Genomic DNA, 26,562 nt, shown 5'->3' with positions numbered 1-26,562 from the left:
TCCAATCTGCAGCTTATCATATGGCATGCATCGCCAATACAGCAATAAGCCTACAGTATGATGACATTACTGGCCTTATGGGCATCTGATGCAGAGATTAGCTACACTCACACATTGTTTACAAGTTAAACTAAACTAAGCTCTCAATTTCAACTGATACCATGACAATAGACAATGTATAGGAGGCCAACCATATACCAGACGCTGGACATGCCTTTTAAGCGCTGACATATAACATTCAGTGCAAATCCAACCCTTGTAATTTAGTTACAGTATATGAAAATAAGGAGATGACAATTAGGCTACTGGAGATCAGCATTACAGTTAACATTTAATGAGGTTAATTTAATTTCATTCATTTGAGCAAAATTGCATTTCCCTTAGAGATACAATACATGGTTGCTCTATGTATCACTGACCCTGGATAAGCTAGCAACTGGCCTAACACAGCTAGCTTTTCAGATCAATAATATGCTTATTCACATTTTGTTGGCTATATAGTAGCTAGCTAGCTAGTTATACCTAGGTAGTTTACAAGGTTGGCTGACTTTTCTCAAAACGAACCTCATCGTGGCTACCTACTTGTCCCTAATGCTAGCCTTTACAGCCAAATATCACTTCAGAAATGTCAAAATATTGATATGGCCAGCATTGTAGACCATTTCTCACCTCTTGCTGCAGCTTTAGCTCATCTCGAAATAACAGTGAAATGCTGTGAAAACCAGTGTGCTGCAAAAACGGTTCTAAAATGTTTTGTCACCAGTGCTTGTTTTGTTGAAATGTTTAGTCCTCACACACTGCTGCTCCTACAGCACTAATCTGGTGAGCATCTTCAGAGCAGCCATCCAAACAAGACATTTGATTGGTTTGACGTGTTGCGAGGCGTCACAGATTTACGGCGGGTTCTGACCCCTCTTTAGAGGATTTCTTCCATGGAACTTCCCCAGGCTTCCCATTTTAGGGAAGCCTAGTTCACAAGGAGCCTATAGAGGCTCAGAAACCAGCTAAATAACACTCTGGCTATAGTCTGACTTATCTACCCTTCTCCTAAAATGGTGCACTCTTTCCGCGAGGCTCCATCTAGCCACGCTTATGTTACACCAATGCAATGCTTTAAATCCATGGGGGGAGTGAACGAAAGCACACTTCTGGAGAATAGAGGGGTAGAGAGAATCTGACCACAACCAGTGTGGTGTTTTAGGAATGGAGGAAGGCTAGTTACTGTTTGGTGTAAAGTAAATGAGGCTGACTGCGAACTCACACTCGTCTCCTCTGTGACCATTGTTTGAATGCAGTGTCTGGTGGTCTCCTCCAGAAGACTGGCTGTGGCTGCAGTGAAGGCCCCTCCTTCCTGTGACCCCCCACAGGGCCCCGAGGCCACGCACGTCCTCCAGTAGCCCCAGCTCCTCGGTCGAGTGGCACTCCAGCATGCCCGTGGCGTAGTCCGGCAGCCCTCCTGCCCCCATCCCCTGGTTCCAGCGTGGGGTGTAGCGGGGCACCTGGGCGTCCGACTGGGGCAGTAGTTTACGGTCTCCATTCTGGCTGTAGCAGAGGAGCTGGTGCTTGCCCCCCCGGCGGCCAGGACTCCCCTCTGAGCTGACAGAGTCTTTGTTCTGAGCGTACTGCACGATGCGGCTGATCTTCTGGCTAAGGGCCAGCTTCATGCCCTCGTAGGGACTGCGGGAGACCTTGGAGCGGGACAGCTTCTGGTTGGCAATGAGGTGGTACTTCTCAAAACACTCCCGGTGGCCTCGCAGGGATTTGGTGTGCAGGAGGGTGGCATGAGACACACCTGGAGGGAGGGAGAGAGCAATCAGTTAAAGAAGACAATTAGTTACATGTTCTGTTTGGCAATCAATGCTATATGTACATCAAAGCATTTGATACATTGCTAGGAAACAGAGGGCTAAGAACTGAAATTAGGTACTGTTGGCTTTGCTCTTTTTTCAAAGTCAAGCCACTAAAGATATTTGTCTTCTTTTTTTGTAATTCTTACCCCCTTTATCGCCCCAATTTCGTGATTACGATCTTGTCTCATTGCTGCAACTCCCCAACGGGCTCGGGAGAGGCGAAGGTCGAGTCATGCACCCTCCGAAACATGACCCGCCAAGCCGCACTTCTTTTTTTATTTTTTTTATCCCATTTTCTCCCCAATTTTCGTGGTATCCAATCGCTAGTAATTACAACCTTGTCTCATCGCTACAACTCCCGTACGGGCTCGGGAGAGACGAAGGTCGAAAGCCATGCGTCCTCCGAAGCACAACCCAACCAGCCGTACTGCTTCTTAACACAGCGCGCCTCCAACCCGGAAGCCAGCCGCACCAATGTGTCGGAGGAAACACCGTGTACCTGGCCCCCTTGGTTGGCGCGCACTGCGCCCGGCCCGCCACAGGAGTCGCTGGAGCACGATGAGACAAGGATATCCCTACCGGCCAAACCCTCCCTACCCCGGACGATGCTATGCCAATTGTGCATCGCCCCACGGACCTCCCGGTCGCGGCCGGCTGCGACAGAGCCTGGGCGCGAACCCAGAGACTCTGGTGGCGCAGTTAGCACTGCAATGCAGTGCCCTAGACCACTGCGCCACCCGGGAGGCCAAGCCGCACTTCTTAACACGGAAGCCAGCTGCACCAATGTATTGGAGGAAACACTGTTTAGCTAACAACCGAGTGTCAGCCTGCAGGCGCCCGGCCCGCCACAAGGAGTCTCTAGAATGCGATGCGCCAAGTAAAGTCCACCTGGCCAAACCCTCTCCTAACCCGGATGACGCTGGGCCAATTGTGTGCCACCCTATGGGACTCCCAGTCATGGCCGGTTGTTACACACCCTGGGATCAAACCCCAGGCTGTAGTGATGCCACAACACTGCGATGCAGTGCGTTAGACCGCTGCGCCACTTGGGAGGCACCACTGCATATTTAAATTATTTCCTGCTCTAGATGTTTTTCTCAAAGGACATAAAACTATAAACGTTTTTACAGTACTAACCTATTTCTTTTTTATTTTATTTTTTATTTTGAATTAACCTATTGAAGGCAGCCTAAAAGGCCCTAATTTAACACACCTGATTCTACTAATTATCTGCTCAACAAGACCTTAACTAGCTGAATCAGATATGCTCAATTAGGGTTGGACCGAAAACCTACAGGACAGTAGATCTCCAGGAAAAAGGGTAGGCCAGCCCTGGTCTAGGGGATAGTGGGCTTCTGAACCAGGGAGAGAGCAGAGCTGGGAGAGATTTACCCATCTTAAATGGACAGATACCCGCTAGGCTGAATTTTGTCTCACCTCAATCTACTCAATATCTAAAATGGCTTTTCAAAGATAACCTAAAATGCAGTGTTGGCCTCACAGAATTTGTAAAAGAAGAACAGTGTCAAGTAGGCTACCATCTTTGCAAAGATAAAAGCTTTGACATTACTTAAATCCTTCTGAAGAATCTCATTGAGTAACTATTTAAGAGAAGTTGCTCTGCTGTGGTGTGTGCTCTCCAGAGAGTGAGGGTATTTGAGTCATAATAACAGAGCCTCCAGCTTCCTCAGAGTGAGAGGATCACCTGGGATACCACAACATTTCCTAAACTCAGACTGCAAGAGGCCATTCACTCTCTAACCCACTTAACATACAGAAGAAATGCAGAATAATTTACCACATATACCACACCCAAAGTCAAAAACCACCTTAAAGTAACCTGGGGGCAGTGTTGTGGACTGGCAATGGTGTAAACACTGAATGCAGTGTGTGAGAACAAGTTAGCAAGCAAGCTAGTGGGTGTGTTTGTACAAGCATTGTCTTCAGTATTTTTCCTCCTGGCCTACATTTCTATCACGCAGACAGACATGCTGGAACATGAAACTAGGGGATTAGTCAACGTCAAGACACAGTGAGAGGCAGTAAAGCGGATGCTCGTTAGGTAGGCTCACCGCACACACACCTCTAGGAAAGAGAGGAGATGTAAGAAGGCATATGACCACCAAATGACTAGCCTATTGAACTAGTCTTATACAATAACTCTAAATATGCAAAGTGAGAATTCAGCCCATATCAGTCATCAGAAAGCATTAGCCTCAACTTTAAGAAAAATGATTTAAAAAAGAGAGCACAAACTAAATCAGGTCCACATGATCAGGCCATTTCCTGGTGTTACATTAATGTCAGGGCCAACAACAGGAAGACACACTTAACTAAAGCCATATCCCAGAAAAAGAGGAAGACCTTCAGCCAGCCTAGCTCACTCACACAGCGAGCAGCTTGGCTGCCTGTAACAGAATACAGAGAAAAGCAAGCAGGAAAGCATCAAGTTGTTCAACGCCGTAAGATTTAAGACACAATAGCTGACTTGCTTGTGTTAACCAACCCCATGACACACAAGTAAAAAAAAAAAAAAAACTAAACAAGCATACTGTGTTTAAGAACAATTTGGCCTATACAATCATTGTGTGTGTTTGTGTGGCTGTGTGTAAGAGAGAGAGAGAGTGTGTGTGTGTGTGTGTGTGTGTGTGTGTGTGTGTGTGTGTGTGTGTGTGTGTGTACCCTGAGCACTGAGAGACAGCGCTGTGGTGGATTAGTCTTATATACTTGAGGCTTGGATAGCTGACCTGGGACAGTGTTGTGTCTGTGTCGCTGGCTACAGAACATTCCCTAAAAACACAACCTGCTCAGCAGTTACCAAGTTCTTCATAAGCCGCCCAGCCAAGAGCAATGCCTTAAGCCCGATCAGATAAATCAGGCATCAACTACTGACGGGTCTGTCCTATTTAAATTACAAATAAAATAAATTTTAAAAAACAGTCCCCACAGTCAAATCACAGGCCCACAACCAGCAGTGTACCAGCCCAGAGCTAAGCAGCTATGGATATTGGCTAGCAATACTCTTTCTGTCACACAAACAGGAACACAAACACCATTCAGCGGTGAGTAAACATCTCAGACAGTGGCAGTCAACTCGTCAGGGAAATAAGCAGCAGCATAACACTGCAGCTGATGAGCAACAGGCGTGTGTGAACACAGAACACTGGCCTGTGAATCATCCTTTTGTTAGCTTTAGCACATCTTCGGTTCAAGCCGTTTACCTAGCCTTCAAAGAAACAAAGCCACAGAGCAGCCTCATCATCCAAGCATTGTGCAAAACATTCACCATGCCGTCAGAGTCAGACTCCTGTTTGAATGGTGTCTGAGTAAAAGCAAAGGGAGCATAGATAGCAGAGGAATGATCAGTGAGTAACTCCTGTTTGGATTGAACGCTGTCTAAGTAAAAGCTAAAAGGAACCATATATAGTGAAGGTAAATATTACAATGAGGAATGATCTGTCATCATGCTATATGGTGAGTAAGTAACTCCAACCCAAAATGCTACAGCTAATCCCAGAGGCTAAGGAAGCAGAGAGACATGATACATTCAGAATGCAGAATTCTGCGTTTTCCACACTGGATTTATTATTTATTTATTTTTTACACAGGAAAAAAATGTGTTGCATTCTGGAAAACGCAGGTGTACCGACCATGACACTCAATGTTTATATTTAAATAGACTCGCTGTGATTATTCGAAAAGTTTCATCCATCATCCAAAACACACGCTTTGTCTCTGCGGCAGTACGGGACGGGTGTGTGTGGCGGAAGATGTTGTCAGTGGCATTTTCGTTGCTAGGTACTGTATGTTTAAAACGCTGGAATTTTGAAGAAGAAAAAGCAATGACAAGTCAATTAACACAACAAAAAAACTATAAAAGGTTCTTTAACCTCTCCTAAATTGAAATGAAAGTGAGACAGAGACTGTGACCGAGACAGAGATCGCAGCAACAGAAACAGCTAGGGTAGAAGAAAATGCTGTAGATAATGCTAATCTCCCACAGAAATGGCTTCACATGAAGGAAAAAGTAGTACATGGTGTGTCAGGTAAACATATTGTATGTTTACGTGAGAAGTGTGTGAAAAAATTATTCCTTCACCACAGGCTGCGCAACCTATTAGAAAGGTGCATAAAAATGCAATGCAGATCGACCACAATGATGCAGTATTGCTTCAGAACGAAAATGTTTTGTAGTAACATAGGAAGAGGCAGAAAAGTAACAGACAACTCCAAAACTGTGCAACTGCGGACTGTATGGCAAAAGAGGAAATAGCAGAGAGCAAGTTTCCAGTGTTGATAGAGCTACAAAAATAAAAGCGTCTACCCTGCCATTGAGTCGGGTACCACCTACACACATCACTCCAGCATTGCGCAAATGCAAAACGCCATCGGTCAAACTAACTGAGAAGGGCATCCAGGAAATAGAACAGAGTCCGTATGTTGGAATAATCAGAGTTAAAATCTGTGACAGTTGTAGTCAAGAAGAAACTTGTGATGTTTGTGAGGTATGTGCATGAGGGCCAGGCGAAGACTGTGTTCTTAGCAAATGCAATGATACCGCATGGAGATGCCAAAATCACAAATGCCATCCTAGCAACATTCTAATCAAAGGTTATTGATTTTAAAAAGATGGTGGGACTGGGCAGCGACAGGTCAAGTATCATGACTGGAAAAGGCACAGGGGTGGGTCAGACTGTGGGAAAGAAATCTGTACCAGCTCAAAGTGCACATCGTGTTGCACTTGTGTCCTCCAATGCATCAAAAGGCACAGAAAATTGCCTGACAGCAATAACCCATTTCTTGCTGGATTTGCTTCCAATCATGGACATACTGAACCTGTTTTTCCATAAATAAAATGTGTCTCTTGCACACATCAAGCCGATGGTTGCGGCAACCAGGACCGCCCTACAATATATCTCAGACAGAAAGATGAGACCGCTGCCAACCCCGGTTACTACAAAAGCCACAAACTCCTCTTCAGCGGGGATGGCAAAGTGTGCACGCACAGACTTCATCTCGCACCTGATCCAGGGCCTTAATGACAGATTCGCAGAAGATGATCTGAGACATCTCTCTTGCATGGAAAACTTCAAAACCCTGCCAATCTACCCGACAATGACCGAGACCTTACCCAGCACGGAGCTCCTGAACTCGTCTATGCAATAGCTACAAATATATTCTACCGATGTCCTGTCGCAGGAATTTACCCAGGTCAAATGTGTTTATGCTAAAATGTCTTTGTTAAAAAGGAAATTCATATTGCGATGAATACAGTTTTGTGCAATCTATGTTTTTTCCCCCATGCGCCTCACTCACTCACAGCCCCCATCCCCTCCCAATGGAGCAGTTTCCACAATTCCCGCTGTAATAGTTACATCAACATATAGCTATAAAATATATTTGTTTAATAGGCAATGTTTAATAATATTATGATGAATTCATGATTAATATATGGGTTGTGCACTGTCTTATTTCCTTCCCCTACGCCACACACAGCCACCATCCCATTGAAACAGTTTTCACAAATGTTACATCAACATTTACAAAATGCATTTTGCCCATTCCTCCTGACAGAGCTAGTGTCAGGTTTGTAGGCTTCCTTGCTCGCACATGCTTTTTCAGTTCTGCCCACAAATTGTTTATGGGATTGAGGTCAGGGCTTTGTGATGGTCACTCCAATACCTCGACTTTGTCCTTAAGCCATTTTGCCACAACTTTGGATGTATGCTTGGGGTCATTGTCCATTTGGAAGACCCATTTGCGACCAAGCTTTAACTTCCTGACTGATGTTTTGAGATGTTGCTTCAATATATCCACATAATTTCCTGCCTCATGATGCCATCTATTTTGTGAAGTGCATCAGTCCCTCCTGCAGCAAAGCACCCACACAACATGATGCTGCCACCCCTGTGCTTCACGGTTGGGATGGTATTCTTCGGCTTGCAAGCATCCCCCTTCTTCCTCCAAACATAACGATGGTCATTATGGCCAAACAGTTCTATTTTGGTTTCATCAGACCAGAGGACATTTCTCCAAAAAGTGCAATCTTTGTCCCCATGTACAGTTGCAAACCGTGATCTGGCTTTTTTAATGGCGGTTTTGGAGCAGTGGGTCCTTCCTTGCTGAGCAGCCTTTCAGGTTATGTTGATATAGGACTCGTTTTAATGTGGATATAGATACTTTTGTACCGGTTTCCTCCAGCATCTTCCCAAGGCCCTTTGCTGGTGTTCTGGGATTGATTTGCACTTTTCGCATCAAAGTACGTTCATCTCTAGGTGACAGAACGCGTCACCTTCCTGAGCGGTATTACTGCTGCGTGGTCCCATGGTGTTTATACTTGCGTACTATTGTTTGTACAGATGAACGTGGTACCTTCAGGCGTTTGGAAATTGCTCCCAAGGATGAACCAGACTTGTGGAGGTCTACAATTTGTTTTCTGAGGTCTTGGCTGATTTCTTTTGATTTTCCCATGATGTCAAGCAAAGAGGCACTGAGTTTGAAGGTAGGCCTTGAAATACATCCACAGGTACACCAATTGACTCAAATTATGTCAATTAGCCTATCAGAAGCTTCCAAAGCCATGACAATTTTATGGAATTTTCCAAGCCGTTTAAAAAGGCACAGTCAACTTAGTGTATGTAAACTTCTGACCCACTGGAATTGTGATACAGTGAATTACAAGTGAAATAATCTGTCTGTTAACAATTGTTGGAAAAATTACTTGTGTCATGCACAAAGTAGATGTCCTATCCGCCTTGCCAAAACTATAGTGTTAACAAAAAAAGTGTGTGTAGTGGTTGAAAAACGAGTTTTAATGACTCCAACCTAAGTGTTGGAGTCATTGTATGTGGTAGTGGAGTAGGAGCCTGAGGGCCCCAGGAAGAGTAGCTGCTGCCTTGGCAGCAGTTAATGGGGATCCATAATAAGACACAAATATAGTAAGGCAAATGCCGACAAGAATGTGGCTGTTTGAAAGCGAACCATATAAACATTATCCAATTCCTTTTTCAGGCAACATACCGCATATCCTATGTGAATTAGGTATTAGTAACAAACTCCCTTGGTCCCAAAGAACCAGACTATGCCTCAGTATGCCCATAATGACAAGCTATAAGTAACTGCTTTCCTATCTGCATATTGTTTCACTCAACCCTGTTTGTGTCTGTGTGTTGGCCTACATTAGGCAAGAACATTTGATCCTTGACACAGTTTCGGAGTCGTCGGGGTAGGAGGTTGGTAGTGAAAAATGGTGCAGGGGTCATGGTGATATGTCTAAATAGAGCTTGGCACGGCTGTCAACAACTGCAGAGCTAAACCTGGAAAACAGACAGAACTCACGTGTGTACAGTACACCATACATACTGGTCACACTTTAGTCCTGCTGCTACACTACTGAGTGGTGGAGGGGGAAGACGCGGGACTTTTAACCAGTAGGGGTGAACAGAAACTAGGAGTTAATACAGTGAGTTAAGCAGTTACCTTTTTAAATTCTGTTACATTGCCTTCATATACAAAACATGCTCTTTCCATGAAATAGACTGACCAGGTGAAACTATGATCCCTTATTGATGTCACGTGTTAAATCCACAGGTTAACCTTTCTGGCGCAGGCGTTCCGCTAGCGAACCACCTCGACAACATCCGGTGAAATTGCAGAGTGCCAAATTCAAAATACAGAAAGTCATAATAAACATTCATAAAAATGACAAGTGTTATACATCGGCTTAAAGATTAACTTATTGTTAATCCATCCGCTTTGTCAGATTTCAAAAACGCTTTACGGCGAAAGCATACCATGCGATTATCTGAGGACAGCGCCCCGCATACAAAAGCATGAAAAACATTTCCCAACCAAACAGATGCGTCACGAAAGTCAGAAATAGCGATAAAATAAAATTGCTTACCTTTGAAGATATTTCGCCTGCCAAATCAGTTCTGTTATACTCACAGATTATTTTAACAGTTTTAGAAACTTCAGTGTTTTCTATCCAATACTACCATGCATATGCATATCCTAGCTTCTGGGCCTGAGTAACAGGCTGTTTACTTTGGGCACCCCAAACTTCCAAATACTGCCCCATATCCCTAAGACGTTTAAAAATAAGGATTTTTAAGCCTTCAGACAATTGAGACATGGATTGTGTATGTGTGCCATTCAGAGGGTGATTCAGTAGAACAAAATGTTTGGTAGTAGGTGCCAGGCGCACCGGTTTGAGTGTCAAGAACTGTAACGCTGCTGGGTTTTTCACACTCAACAGTGTATCAAGAATGATCCACCACCCAACTTGACACAACTGTTGCAAGTAATGGAGTCAACATGGGCCAGCATCCCTGTGGAATGCTTTCAACATCTTGTAGAGTCCATGCCCGGATGAACTGAGGCTGTTCTGAGGGCAAAGAGGAAGCAACTCAATATTCTTAAGGTGTCCCTGACATTTGGTATACTCAGTGTATAGGGTTATGTATTTAGGCAGGTCAATCCAGATAGAGCTGAACAGCATATGGTGCAAATTATTAATGAATTAGCCTAAATATTACTGTATTCCCAAAACATAGGCCTATTAATGCAATTCATAAAGGCCTTTTGTCCAAAACTGGAATTACCGCTGAAAGCCGTAGATTACACGACCACTCCAAAATAAATATCCCAAACGCCAAAACTGAAAGCCATTTGTGCTCAGTGGGGGGTGCAATAGTGGCTCTGGGATCAGCTATAGCAAAGTCAGCATGTTCCTCTATCTCCAACACCCCTGTTCAGATCGGCTACACGAAGCTGCCAGGCTGCCACAGCCCTTAACATAATCAGAGCTGTTTGCACCTCGAGGTGAGGAGTTCAGCCACAATGAGCAGGCCGTTTAGACCAGAGAGCAGCACAATGACCCCTAACAGCAGCACAGTGACAGCTTCATCATTCCACTGCATTGTGTCTGACTCAGATCTGCTGAGCCCCTCTCTTCGTTCTCTGGAATTTCCCCCTGGCCTTTTTCATTCTCATGATGCCAGCTGTGTGCGAGTGTGTAACGTCACTAGCCTCAGCAAAAATTCCATCTCCGTTATGTAACGGGATGAAGTGGAAGGAATACTGCGGTTTGCCTTGGACCGAATCCTGCTGCTGCTCATCTGAACCGCGGTCTGCTTTCTATAATCTGTGAGAGAAGAGACTGAGGTCACATCACACCTGTGTGATAGACAGAAGGACAGGACACATAACAGCCCTCAGGTTAGAGTGGGGGGCTCTGAGGTGGTTACTCTGTCTCAACAGCCTGAGGCCTGTCAGCTCAGGGGAAAAACAATCTCTGATGGAAACTGATGTATTCAGACTCAAGAGCATCAGGTTAAATCTTCAAAGAATATTGGATGCGTTTAGCCGTCTTCTGAAAGAGCTGCAAGGTTCGCATTAGAGTTGAAAAATCAGCATTTTGATAATGCAGACCATCAGAAAATCTGTTTTTTAAACCATTTCACCTATACTTTATATTGATAGTGAAGTGTTTATTTTGTTGCTTTAGAGTGATCAGGGACATGCAACTATAGTTTTCCTTCACAGAAAATACATTAGTGCAACATTCGGCAGAAAATAACATTTCATCAGATGACAACAGAACTGCAACGCTATTTGGCTAGCAGCCGCAGAAGTAAATTCGATTTTTTTTCTTTTTTATAATGTTTAGAAAGAACACAGCTAGCTATATTTCCTAATGTTTTGCTTGAAGTTAATCTAGCATTTTACCAGAGAAAAGTAAGCTACATAGAGAAATGTACAGGCGAAAAGTAGCTACACATCAGTCAGAGCTAGGGCCCGAAATGAAGGGTGTCCTGTCGTCAAAACAGAATTTGGGACAGTTGAGGGATAAGTGGTTCCATACTAAAATGTTTAAACACAAAGACGAGGCTGATGAAACAGATCAAAACATTTAGCTTAAACTTTGATAAACTATGATTAACTCACATTACAAGCGCAGCAATGTGTTCACTCGTCTCAGCCATATGCATGAATATTACAAAATGTTATTACGGGAGAACACCATTTCTAAAACGCGCACCTGATGCGAGAGGTTTTTAATAATGCAACAGAGAAGGATATACAGCCTAATGGTAGAAACTTACAAGGAGTGAATATCTGAAGATGCAACAATAGGATTGTGCCTTAATTCTTTTGGACAGTAGAATAATACATTCTGGTTTCAATGGCATATCAGGAAATCTTAAAGAATTTGCATTTTTTTAACCTGATGAGGACAGGGGGTGCTGTTTTCACTTTTTTTGGAAAACGTCTCCAATTTAAACGGCTTCGTACTCAATTCTTGCTCGTACAATATGCATATTATTATTATTATTATTGGATAGAAAACACTCTCTAGTTTCTATAACCGTTGGAATTATGTCTCTGAGTGAAACAGAACTCATTCTACAGCACTTTCCCTGACATGGAGTGAGATCTCAGAAATCTTGGCCTCTGCTCCCAGGTCAGTTTTTAGGTCCCTGTGAATTCTATGAGGATACAAACACTGCCTACGCCTTCCTCTAGATGTCAGTAAGTGGTGACAATTTGAATGGAGTCGATTGCGCAATCTGGGACTGTATAAAACACCAAAGAGCGGAAGTACATGTCTTTTCTTCCCTGCGCTTGGCGCACGATGGACGTCGGACTGGCCTTTTTCCAAGCTTTGGTTTAGCCAGTAATATATCGCCGGTCATGTTTTTACTCGTTATAGGTGTTAAAAACATCATAAGGTAGTTAATTTAGACCGTTTTATAGCAATTTATATCCGTTTAGTGTGATTTTCTGGCATTTCTGTGTGACGCACTTCCAAGAGCTGGGCACTTTTCTAGTACATGCTGAACGTTAGTGGCCATTTCGACGGGACAAGAGGACATCTTTCGACCAAAAGACGATTAGACCGGAAAAAAAGATTCATTCCCCAAGATTCTGATGGCAGTTCAGCTAATAGTAAGAACTATTTATGATGATAAATCGTTGTTCTGTCGAAAAATGTTAAACGCATATTCCGCCATTTTCTTTGGGGTAGCTTTGCTTTGGCGCACCCTGTATTGCACAGTAAGGATAATTTAAAAAATGTAATTCAGCGATTGCATTAAGAACTAAATTGTCTTTCAATTGCTGTCCACCCTGTATTTTTTAGTCAAGTTTGAGTATTTATTCATTAGACTAGATCACTGTCCAATATGGCGCCCGACATTTTCTGACCAGCTTGGCTACTTTTCTCATTGTATAACCACGATTTGTGGCTAAATATGCACATTTTCGAACAAACTCTATATGTATGTTGTAATATGATGTTACAGGAGTGTCATCTGAATAATTCTGAGAAGGTTAGTGAAAAAAATCAATACATTTTGGTGGTGATAACGTTATCGCTATTTTTGCCGTGAATCAATGCTGGGGTAATGTTTGCACATATGGTATGCTAATATAACGATATATTGTGTTTTCGCTGTAAAACACTTAGACAATCTGAAATATTGTCTGGATTTACAAGATCTGTGTCTTTCAATTACTGTACGCTGTGAATTTTTAAGAAATGTTTTATGATGAGTAATTAGGTAATACACGTTGGTCTCTATAATTGCTCTGGCTGCTTCGGTGCTATTTTTGACGGTAGCTCTGATGGTAGCTGCAATGTAAAACTGATTTATACCTCAAATATGCATATTTTTCGAACAAAACAGATTTATTGTGTAACATGTTATAAGACTGTCATCTGATTAAGTTGTTTCTTGGTTAGTTTGGTTGGTTCTTGGTTAGTTAGGTTGGCTTTGTGCATGCTACTTGTGCTGTGAAAAATGTCTGTCCTTCTTTGTATTTGGTGGTGAGCTAACAAATATATATATTGTGTTTTCCCTGTAAAACATTATTATTATTTTTTTTTTAAATCGGACATGTTGGCTGGATTCACAAGATGTGTATCTTTCATTAGCTGTATTGGACTTGTTAATGTGTGAAAGTTAAATATTTCTAAAAAATATTTTTTGAATTTCGCGCTCTGCCTTTTCAGTGGAATGTGGGAGGAGTTCCGCTAGCGGAACCCCAGTCCCAGACAGGTTAAATTTTGATCTGCTTTTTTCTATTTTGGCTGTAGGCTATTAAAAGCAAGATAAGATAAACTACGTAAAACATTCAGTGTTTCAAACAATGATATGGCTGACTAGGCATCACATATGTAATTATTTAAGTAATGGAAATGTATAATATTAGAATTTCATTCCAATGTTGGGAAAATAGGCCTATTAGAATGCACATTTTACTATCTCCCAGCCTGTCTGCGAGCCGAGGTTGCGTGTGCCTGGAGTTGCTGTGGTATTTGCATTGTCTGTAGGCTATGGCTAGTTACTATGGTATTCTAGAGAATATGGTCGCCTCTCCCTGGCCACGAACCGAATGCACACTCAAATGTGTAAAGTATTTTGGCCTCCCGCTGCAACACTGCCTGGCTGGGGCTGTGCGTGCACACGTGAAGAGCTGAGTGACAGATTCATTTTTAGAAGGCATAAAAGTTAGTTTAATTTACTTGAAATGAAAGTCAACTGAAGTGAGACTTTATTTTGTTCACAAGCTAGGTTGTTTTTTTAATGTTTGAGTTTCAACTGCTAGGGAAGAGAAGCAACGTGGATACTAGTCAGCGTTACAACGCTAACCTCCCAATTTGTCTCATCTATGATATTTTGGTTAAAAGACTCAGGCCACAAAAAATGAAATTAAACAATATACCACATTACTTCCTACTTGTAATTAGGGATGCACAATATATTGGTGAACATAATCGGCCCATATTAGCTAAAAATGCGTAGGTACATGACGTAATGACGCCACGTAGCATTCCTAACCTAGCCCACAATGTCTGCTGTGTGGATCGAGCAGTCAACAAGTCGAGCAGTCATTTGAAAGAGTAAGAACATTTCAGCGAGAAAACTCAAAAGGTTAAAGCCAAGATAACGGAATTCATTGCCCTTGACAATCAACCATTCTCTGTCGTGGGTGATGTTGGCTTTCGCTGACTGGTCGAGCACCGGTACACTCTACCAAGTGCGCTATTTTTCAGATGTTGCCCTACTGGAGTTATACAGTAATAGCGTCACTGCTATTAACTTCACAACATACATACTAAGGAACGTTCGGGTATTTGCGTGTCAAAAAAAATTCAGTAGCACTGTCAAAGCTGTACAAAAAGTCTGCAAACAAGCAAACACCGGCCACAAACTATGTGCTTACAATACTGCGTTGTTAATAAAGCATAATTTGTTCGCCAGCAACTTCTGGGGTAGCTAGCTTTATCTTGGTACCTAGCTAGCACCAATACAACCAGCCTGAAAACAATGACCAGTAGAACCTGCAGTCATTTTCATTATTCTTAGCAACGATTTAGGAATCCTTGTGAGTAAGTATTAGCTAGGTTGCCACTTTTTGTTCACCTATAGAAATTGAACTTCAGTTCATGAAAATAAATAGCTAGCCAGCTACTTAACGATGTTGCCCAAAGCTAATGTTATAAGCAGCCAGCTAGCTTCATCTGGCTAGTGAGGCTCGACCGGACCGGGTTATGTGTTGTGAAGCTAGCCACAATAATGGTATTTGCGGGTTTGCCTTCAAAATAAAAGTATGTAATTTAGTGATGCAAATGAATACAAATAGTAGAATTATGATAAACTTTTATTTTGAAGGATAACAGCAAAGTCCACTATTGTGGCTAATCCTTATTGTGGCTAATCCTTATTTGGCTAGCTTCACAGATGGGTCCAACCACCATTAATCAAATAAGAACCCTCTTCTAAATTAGGGTTATATTTTAGATGACACCTAGCTATATAGTTAGCTAGCTAACTATAGTTACTGAAACAGATTGTCGTTTTGCTATGTTTTTGGGGAAGACCATTGTTTGCATCCATGAGCTAGCTAGCTTTATTTTATGACCAGCACTGTAGGTGACCGAGACAACTTTACCAGCATCATAGCAAACGTATCGATGAATCGTTGTGGCATATGAAATACGAGTGAGTGTAACCAATGTGTAATAATTACGTAAAAAATGTATGAACGTGTTAAATTATGTGACGTGCAGTCATATTCAGGTCCTGATTGGTCAAATAATGTTATTTGATGTGAATCTTTTTTGACAAGCAAGGACCCACGTGTCCTTCTTTGGACACTGTTAACGAACCTCCAGACGAGCTTCAATGCCATACAACACTCCTTCCGTGGCCTCCAACTGCTCTTAAATGCAAGCTCTTCAACCGATCGCTGCCCACACCTGCCCACCCGCCCTGCATCACTACTATGGACGGTTCTGACTTAGGTATTTGTAATTGTCCACATATTCTAGGTGTCTGGTTAGACTGTGAACTCTCCTTCCAGACTCACATTAAGCATCTCCAATCCAAAATTAAATCTAGAATCAGCTTCCTATTTCGCAACAAAGCATCCTTCACTCAAGCCGACAAACATACCCTCGTAAAACTGACTATCCTACCAATCCTTGACTTCGGCGATGTCATTTACAAAATAGCCTCCAAAACTCTACTCAGCAAATTGGATGCAGTCTATCACAGTGCCATCTGTTTTGTCACCAAAGCCCCATATAATACTACCCACTATTGCAACCTGTATGCTCTCGTTGGCTGGCTCTCGCTTCATATTCGTCGCCAAACCCACTGGCTTCAGGTCATCTAAGTCTCTGCTAGGTAAAGCCCTACCTTATCTCAGCTCACTGGTCACCATAGCAGCACCCACCCGTAGCACGTGCTCCAGCAGGTATATTTCACTGGTCACCCCCCAAAGCAAATTCCTCCTTCGGCCACCTTTCCTTACAGTTCTCTTCATCAATGACTGGAACGAACTGCAAAAAAATAAATAAATAAAAAAATCACTGAAACTGGAGACTCATATCTCCCTCACTAGCTTTAAGCACAAGCTGTCAGAGCAGCTCAAAGATCACTGCACCTGTACATAGCCCATCCAACTACCTCATCCCCATCTATTTAATTTATTTTGCTCCCCAGTATCTCTACTTGTACACTCATCTTCTGCACATCTATCACTCCAGTGTTTAATTGCTATATTGTAATTATTTCGCCACTATGGCCTATTTATTGCCTTACCGCCGTTATCCTACCTCATTTGCACACACTGTACCTCATTTTCTATTGTATTGTTGACTATGTTTGTTTATTCCATGTGTAACTCTGTGTTGTTGTTTGTGTTGCACTGCTTTGCTTTATCATGGCCAGGTCGCAGTGGTAAATGAGAACTTGCTCTCAACTAGCCTACCTGGTTAAATAAAGGTGAAATAAAAACATGGCGTTCCATAGAAATCCTGGTTGAGAATGAAACGACTGAACAAATTAACAAAACAGCACAGCAAGTATGTGAAAGAAATCTAACTTTTTATTTAATTTAACTAGACAAGTCAGATATGAACAAATTCTTATTTACTATGACGGCCTACCCCGGCCAAACCTGGACTACGCTGAGCCAATTGTGCACCACTCTATGTGACTCCCAATCACGGCCGATTGTGATACAGCCTGGAATCGAACCAGGGTCTGTAGTGACGCTTCTAGCACTGAGATGCAGTGGCTTTGATTAAACTGCAGCAGTCTGTAACCAGTTCACAATAACATTGTTCTCTCTTAGATATATTGTATACATATGGTTAACATGTTCAATTAATCAATTATAATTATTAATCATGTAATGGATGTTTGTCTGTTTTAATTTTGGGACAGTTCAAGTTCAGTTTGGGAGAGTTGAAATTTCACTTCTGGACAGTGAGGGGGAAAAAAGTTAGTCGCGACCCCTGGTCAGAGCACTGTGTACTAATAGAATGCCCGTTTGTGAATTCTCATCCAAGTGGAGAAGTGCAACTGAAGCACAAAAGGGATGCTGTGGTGAATAACACTCAAAAGGTGCAAAAGCACAATTCAAAAAACAAATGTCCCCTAAACTCAAATATAAGAAGGCAAAACATCAGTTTGGCTTGGACAGAGACCACAAAACATAGGCTAATAGCCAACCATAATTACTTTAAAAACAGCCCTCTCTCCCACAGAGAAACTTTAAAGCCTGTTTGGCCTTGAGGAGTGTGTTGTGGTGTGGGGGTGTGAGTGAAGAACTGCAATAACAGTCACAATCCATTGTTTGCACTGTGGTGATACTCTGGGCCCTGCAGCTACCAAAATCGCCACACACAGCTGGTGTAGGAGGAAACAGGGAAAGGAAAAAAATAACCAGCTAATGCTGCAGTAGCAGTGTAAAAATAGCCACTACTATTACTGCTGTAGCTTCTGAAACACATGGACACACACAAACACACTATACATCGGGTTAGGGCTGTGTAGGGACGTTTTTTCCCCATCAATAGCTAGGATACGGGCCGGGCATTATTTTCAAGAATGACTAAATTGATCAAAAACATTTTGAAGCGGAGCCACTTGCTTCTGCTCTTCTGTGCGTCTCTGTACAGTTCTATCTTACTAAGATCATAACATGGTGACCAGAACATTGTCGATGTTGACAGGTGAGATTATTTCACAGAAAATAACAATGTTCCGTGACTTTTGTTGGAGTTTAGAGTGACGAAAAGTAGCTAGCTAAAAACAGCTCCCACATCTCAATGTTCAGCCCAAAGCGGAGCCTTTGCTGATAGGGCTGGGAATTTCCAGGCACCTCATAATATATCATCATCACGATACGATAAGTATTGCGATTCTCACAATTGCGATTTGATACTGCAGTTTTATTGCAATTTGATGTACCAAACATATGGATCACTATATGTCTGCGGGAGAGAGACAAAAGAGAGCATGAGAACATTTGCTTAGATCAGTCATGGAAATAAAAGTGCTGAAAACATACTCACTATTTAAAAATAAGATGAGAACAACCTTATAGGATGAAAAATACCTTCGTTTTGGCGCACGAACAGCCGACTAGCGCTAGCCAACAATTACAAATCCATACCTGGAGTCAAAGTATCAATAGAACATTGTCAAAAATATTATAGCGATATGTAACTAGAAAGGCACGTGCTTCAATTCCATGTCTGTGCAGGGCTTTAACACACAGACGTTCCTACTGTAAGTCCTAAAGACTAGCCTGGTGACGAAAGGCATGAGGAGCATTGTACAAAACAACATCATCAGCAATTGGATCGTATCAAAGCCAATACATTTTTAACTGCTGCTTTATCCACGTGTGTTCTGTCTCTGGTCCAACCCATCGGGTTTTGGACCAGGCGGCCTCGAATGTTTTCACATTCGTTGAAGGATCGTTGGGGAGGTACTCAGATCCAGACTCATTTCAGAGATTAAACTAACGTCTGTGGGCGTGGCGTAGCGTATGCCCGGAGCAAGGAGTCTGGGTAGCCAGGCAAAAAAAGAAGACCTCCAAGACTAAACATAAGCAAGCACACTCAGACATGGTATAACTAAGCAATAATACAAGGACATTTTTGTCATGGCTGTGATAAAAACATCAAACACATGGACTCAAGTGTATTATTGCTTTCATACAACTTGTTACCAGCATTAAATAGCACAATTCTTTCCCAAACAATATATTTTTCAACAAAACGTGATGCTACATTCACTAACACTGGTTGTCAAGTGCAATTTTAGGCATTTACTGGTCATTAGTCCTATTCATATTGACTGTCATGTAAAGCAAAACTACCCAAGTGCTGGTTGAGTTGCAAGTTGCTATTGCAAACAAAAAAGTATGACAAACATAAATGGTTGCTATGGAGGCTCTCTCCCCCCCCCTTGCTAGCTAGCCAACTACACAGCTAACACAATCACTTCGACTGAAGCTGGAATGACAGCAAACTACCTGCATTTTGTTTCATTTTTACTTGTTTTTCTATTGACATTTCTCATCCCGATGGCACTTTTAGAATATGGCCATGTGTATGTTGTCTAGTATATCATGGGAAGGATAGGCTATAACAATTCCAAACCACCCGTTGTATAACAACAGAGGTTGTTCTTCTTAGCCTTTCTTCACACTAAAGGGGCCAGGCATGCTGCACAGTTCTCTCTCCTAATTCAAAACAGATTGCTACTGGTCCTACAGTACCTGCCCTGTTGTCTATGGAGTTTGGACAATCAACAATAATAGAATTGTCACAAAAAACAAAGCAAAAAATCACAGCAGTGTCTGTCAACGTCAGCCTCTTTTTTTAAATTGAGGTGATATGCCGGAATATCCAAGGCCTCATGTTAACCTTGGGCTACACTAGGGAGAAGCTCTGAGTGTGGAGCTGAAAGTGGTTAGGGACAAAGAAACAGCCCTATATGCATGCCCTCCACAGCAACAGTGCACTGCTGCGCTATAGGCCTACACTCTGAACTAGGGGCAAACTGAGTCTGAGAATGAAGGCCTGGATAACATCTCAGTCTTGAACTATTGAGTGTAGCCTAGTAGAGAAAATGTGTGTTGTGTGGCTCCTCTTAAAAATTCAGAGAGCAGTGTGTCGCGTTGATGAATATTCAGCAGTGCTAATTCACCCATGAGGAACAGTGATAAAGAGCGGCAGAGCGAGAGAGCAGAGCGGCAGAGCGAGAGAGCAGAGCGGCAGAGCGAGAGAGCAGAGCGGCAGAGCGAGAGAGCAGAGCGGCAGAGCGAGAGAGCAGAGCGGCAGAGCGAGAGAGCAGAGCGGCAGAGCGAGAGAGCAGAGCGGCAGAGCGAGAGAGCAGAGAGCAGAGCGGCAGAGCGAGAGAGCAGAGAGCAGAGAGGCAGAGCGAGAGAGCAGAGAGCAGAGCGGCAGAGCGAGAGAGCAGAGAGCAGAGAGGCAGAGCGAGAGAGCAGAGAGCAGAGAGGCAGAGCGAGAGAGCAGAGAGCAGAGAGGCAGAGCGAGAGAGCAGAGAGGCAGAGCGAGAGAGCAGAGAGGCAGAGCGAGAGAGCAGAGAGGCAGAGCGAGAGAGCAAAGAGGCAGAGCGAGAGAGCAAAGAGGCAGAGCGAGAGAGCAAAGAGGCAGAGCGAGAGAGCAAAGAGGCAGAGCGAGAGAGCAAAGAGGCAGAGCGAGAGAGCAAAGAGGCAGAGCGAGAGAGCAAAGAGGCAGAGCGAGAGAGCAAAGAGGCAGAGCGAGAGAGCAAAGAGGCAGAGCGAGAGAGCAAAGAGGCAGAGCGAGAGAGCAAAGAGGCAGAGCGAGAGAGCAAAGAGGCAGAGCGAGAGAGCAAAGAGGCAGAGCGAGAGAGCAAAGAGGCAGAGCGAGAGAGCAAAGAGGCAGAGCGAGAGAGCAAAGAGGCAGAGCGAGAGAGCAAAGAGGCAGAGCGAGAGAGCAAAGAGGCAGAGAGAGAGCGAGAGACTTCTGCATGGTCTATTCTGAGCAGTGTGGACAGAGAGCAGTTGCAGTCGGGCAGAGTCAGATAAGCCGTGGGCATTAGCCTAGATCACAGGTGTCAAACTCATTCCACGGGGGGCCGAGTGTCTGCGGGTTTTCGCTCCTCCCTCATACTTGATTGATGAATTAACATCACTAATTAGTTAGGAACTCCAAACACCTGGTTGTCTAGGGCTTTATTGAAAGGAAAAACCAAAAACCTGCAGACACTAGGCCCTCCGTGGAATGAGTTTGACACCCCTGGCCTAGATGATCAGTGGGCATGTAACATAGCCTGGCCACAGAGGGATTCGACTAAGCAGGTCAGGGAGATGCTTGGCTCCCTCCCATATACCACTAATAATGTCTCACACACACACACAGGGGTTGACATTTAGCGCTCAAAGGCACTTGCCCATACGGCAAGAACAGTTCTTGTATTACTTCAAATCAAAATATATTGGTCACCTACACATTTAGCAGATTTTATTGCAGGTGTAGCTTAATGTTTGCCTTAAGGTCAAAGGTACTTGGCCCAAAAATGTAAATGGTCCATTGCACACACAAATGGTTAACATTTCAAGTAGGATACCATTCATTTTAAGATTGTTTGAATGCGTCAGTACACCTATTACAATATTCTAACCCCCTTTCTTTACATTAGTTGCATGTTAATTCCGTAAGGCCTTTCCTTATTCAGCCAGACATCTGTTGAAAAGGGTTAAAGTGTGTGTTATAGTTACGTGTTATAGTTATAAGTATGAAACAAAGTAATGATCACAGATGTGAAACATATTAATGAAGTTCTCTATTTAAAATGTTATGTAAACATCAACATAGTACGCTGTATCATATAAATCTTTAACAACTGTTACAGCAGCCCAACTGTTTTATTCCCCATCAATAGGGAGGGGTATCGAAATTCAGCTCCTTAATGGCATTGACCAAATCTTCTACCAGACCGAAAGTAGTAAATGTAAATGCCAAGTTTCAGTTCCAACGGGTCATTGCTGTACAACTTTTGGATTGTCAAAAAGTTATTAGATAAAGAATCATGATTGAAGGATTCACAGTAAGAATAAACTACTAAAGGACACTGCAGTATGACACACACGGAAGTTCCTTCGACCTCATGGCCTGTTTTTTGCTCTGACAACTGTGGGACCTTATATAGACAGGTGTGTCTTTCCAAAATCATGTCCAATCAATTGAATTTATCACAGGTAGACTCTAATCAAGTTGTAGAAACATCAAGGATGATCAATGGAAACAGGATGCACCTGAGCTCAATTTCAAGTAATCTGCTTTTATTTTTAGTACATTTGCAAAAACGTCTAAAAACCTGGTTTTGCTTTGTCATTATGCGGTAGTGTGTAGATCGCAGTAGCGTGCCGTGGGCCTGGGGCCTGGGGCTTCAGTGAGGTCCTACACAGTCCCACCCGAATTAATCCACCTCTTATTACCATCATTATGATGCCATGGCTCTAGACTCTAATTGCAGGGGAAGAGTACAATGCAGTACAGTTCAACTAATAGGCAAGAACATAGTCGAGTGCAACAGAGTTATATTAATATTCTTCTTCTATCCATTTCTGGTCCACAAACTTTGAGCTTTAAGTCCCCCAAAAAATAAATACAGTGTGTTCACTAAACAGCGCATTGTCGCACCCAAAGCAGTTTCACCGTGATGATAAAGACACATACCTATTCACTGAAAATAAAAGAAAGAAAACAAATAATTTGCAACATAGGCTATTTGCCATTTTATTTTGTTAATATATAGGGTATTTAATATTAACGAAATCAAATGCGAAACATACATACACATTTAATAAAAAATAACATGCATTGTATGCATGTTATTACTCACCAAAGACTGATTAATTTGAACACAAAATCCTTCCTCCTTTCTTTCCTCAATAAGACTTCAATGACTATGTTGTACAGTCTATCTGTGCGTTTTAGTTCCACCAATAAGTCCTTTTCTATCGACATGGAGGCTAATGCTGAAAGCCGAGTCTGTCCAGTAGCATTTCTGGAATACGTTTTGATTCGCTTAGAGGCCGACAATGACCGCTCGACAGAAGCCGTGGACACAGGGATAGTCACTGTCACACATGCCAATGTGTAAAGTTGCCCCATGTCCTCATTCATATTTTTCTGCTTAAGGAAATCAAGGAGATCAGAGGGACTTTTCCCTTCAAAATCAGTCATAGCATACATTACAGTCAGTTCTGTTTTTAGCTTGGATAGGTCGAACAGTGTTCCGTGACTCTCTGAGAAGCTGGAGAAGGCTGTTTGCGGGAATTTTTTACGGTAGGTCTGAAAGTGCCGGGGGTCCAGGAGGGAGAGAAACATACATTTTTCGTGGTCTTGAAACCTGTTTCGTATCTGGCAAAGAATGTTGTCCAGAATATTGCTGTGGAGTTGTTGATAGTATGTGCGAGGGTCTCCTTGTGCTGGGCCTCTGCGTGCGCTGGGTGAACTTGAGATGCGCGCTGTGTCATCGTAGATTTGACTGAACCTACACCTCTCTCGCTCAATTGTGTCACAAAACTCTTTCACCCTTGTCAGGCAGAATTGTACATCCAAAGTTTGTTTCTGTAGAATTCCAAAAAGCACATCCGAATAGTTAAAAATCCCATTGAATGTTTCAAGCAAAAAACAACTCAAAATCATCCAAACGTGCATTAAATCCATCAGCCATAAGCACAGTATCCCCGTCATGGTCATCATGATGTTCCAGTAAGTGGTTAAACAGCTCCTTTAGGGCAACTCTCTTTTCAAAGACTGCATTGACCAATCTAGATGTATATTGCCACCTCGTTGGTGCAACCTTAGGAAGACGACGCTTGCAGATGTCATCCAGCAGTTGCGTGCGCTTAGGGGATCGTGAGAAAAATGCTGCAAGGCCATTGAGGTTGGCAAAGAAGACCTTGCATTCTTTAAGCGTTGAGGCTCCTTGAGTCAGTACTAAATTTAGTCGATGTGCATAGCAGTGAATGAATAAGGCCATCGGTGCCCTCTCCTTAACTTTAGCCTGCACCCCATTGAGTCCAGATGCCATGACTGCTGCGCCATCAAAACACTGTGCCACAACTTTATCCAGACTACATTCATTTTCCTCCAAGAAACGGAAAATAAGAGCGGCAATGTCATCAGCTCGCTTGCCGCTTGTCACATCTTCAAATAGGATAAATCGCTCCTTGACTCCTGTGTCCGTCACATAACGCAGGACGAGTGAGCTGTGCTGCATTTCCCACATCTGTTGTCTCGTCCACCATAACAGCAACAAAGGGAGCTTTTTTAATCTCCATTTTGATCTCTTCTCCCATCACTTCAGCAATAGCATAAATTAGGTCATTTTGTATTTTGCCTGACGTCCCAATGAACACTTTGTTAGTGGACAGGTGGTATTGTAAATCTGTGTTGCTTTCAGAAAGAAAAGAAGCTCCACGTAGTTCCCTTTGTTTGTGGAGTCAGCACTTTCATCATGTCCCCTAAAAGAAAGTTCCTGTTTACCCAAAAACATGACACAATCAATGAGTCTTTTCAATATTTCCCTATTTTTCTTCACCTATTCATTGTGCAGCTCCGTTGCCCTGCGCGATTGTTCGTTGAGCTGTAGATCCACTCAGGTGTCCCCAAAAGTTTTCAAACGCACCATTGCTTGTAAGTGCCCAGCCGTACTTTGGTGTCTCGTTGCTGCCTTGGTTAGACAACTCAAGTTTGCAAAGCCAGTGTGGCTCCAAACACCAAATCGATCACTTGCAAATAATAGGCATTCCCAGCAGTACAGTTTGCAGTGCTTCTCGGAGAATCTGAGCCATTGATAGCGCTCGTAGTTGGAACTTTGAAAGTGGCGAACGAACCCCTTTCCCGCCTGTGACAGGTTTAGTAGCGTCGGCGTCGGGCGACCTCTCCTTACAATGTCTAACTTTTCTTGAAAAGTTCATCTTGAGAATGGCGTTATAATTATATCCTCGACCAAATCGATATCTTCTCCTCCTTCCGCCATTGTGGGTTGAAAAAACAGCTTAGTCGTACGCAAATTAATTTGTTTATCAAATTCAGTTTCCTAGTTCTGAGGATCTGCATAGACCTGCCCATAGGACCTGCTTCTCAATATTGGTAATCCAATCAAAAGACGTGCACGCACTACGCCTGCTAGCTGGCTCCTGTGTAACACTGGAGCCAGCCAGCAGGCGTACAATAGCCAACTCTAAAGCTGATTGGTTGACACTAAATTTTCATTTCCATTCACTTTAAGCTACAAGCGCCCACACTGTTGATTCTGAAGGCCTGAGGGCAGATTTTAGACCCCTGGCAACACATGATGGCTGAATATGATTGGATAAAAGATCTAACATAAAGACCAGCCCTCCAAAATCTCAACCTGGGGCTGGAAGCAGTGCAACCAAGAGGAAAGCTATGAAATGAAGAGTATAATTCTTACTCTGGGGAATAATTGAATACATTTGTGGGAAAATATATTTAAAAAATATATATATTCTGATAATGTTTAGGCCAGCAGAGAAGGCCTTGCTGGCCCTGACGGCCCACCACTGGTAGATCGAGGATTTAATTTAAAAAAATCTATTTTAGAGTAAGTCTGTAACGTAACAAAATGTGGAAAACGTCAAGGGATCTGAATGCTTTCCGAAGGCACTGTAAATGTCACCAGCCCATAAAGGCAGCCACAAAGAACATTCCACCTACCCGACTGTTCTGCTTACTTCATGGACAGTGGCCACACAGGCTGTATCACAATCTCTGCAACAATAGCCAAAATAGGCTAGGCTTATCTAGACACATAAAGACACAGTGGAGCAACAATGACAACGGTAACGCAGACTGAGGCATCTGTCCATTCCACTCACAATCATGCTCTTTCTGGGAAACTCACAATAAATCCCTGCTGCAGTACAATAAACAACTCAGCCTGGAACAAACAGGATATACTATTACCATTCCACAGTCAGGATATATTCCCTTAGTTCCAGGATTCGATAACTGCTCAATGCATGCACAGCATACATCCTTGATGCATATGAATTACCCTTCCTGTCAGAATTACATAATACTATACTCAAAAAAGTATTCAGTGATGTATCATTGGTCTGCTGAATGGCACAGCGGTCTAAGGCACTGCATCTCAGTGCAAGAGGCATCACTGTAGACCCTCGTTCGAGTCTAGGCTGTATCACAGCCACCCGTGATTGGGAGTCCCATAGGGCGGAGCATAATTGGCCATGTGTCGTCCGGGTTTGGCCGGGTAGGCCGTCATTGTAAATAAGAATTTGTTCTTAACTGACTTGCCTAGTTAAATATATATATATATATATATATATATTTTAAATGTAGTCTGCTCTGCTATCA

The 26,562-nt window shown here is 42.9% G+C and overlaps 1 protein-coding gene across 2 annotated transcripts in view; it reads right to left on the bottom strand.

Moving 5' to 3' along the window:
• Positions 1–26,562, bottom strand: part of LOC129868290 (protein EURL homolog) — a 66,966-nt gene that overhangs the window by 17,907 nt on the left and 22,497 nt on the right. For both annotated transcript variants that reach the window (XM_055942128.1, XM_055942127.1), the window contains one exon: positions 1,262–1,792. In XM_055942128.1, coding sequence (XP_055798103.1) covers positions 1,262–1,792 — 531 coding nt within the window. The remainder of the gene's footprint in view (positions 1–1,261; positions 1,793–26,562) is intronic.

This window comes from Salvelinus fontinalis, chromosome 13, assembly GCF_029448725.1.
Source record: "Salvelinus fontinalis isolate EN_2023a chromosome 13, ASM2944872v1, whole genome shotgun sequence".
Classification (NCBI taxonomy): domain Eukaryota; kingdom Metazoa; phylum Chordata; class Actinopteri; order Salmoniformes; family Salmonidae; genus Salvelinus; species Salvelinus fontinalis.
Note: the sequence above shows the minus strand (reverse complement) of the source record. Positions and strands in the feature narration are given on the sequence as shown.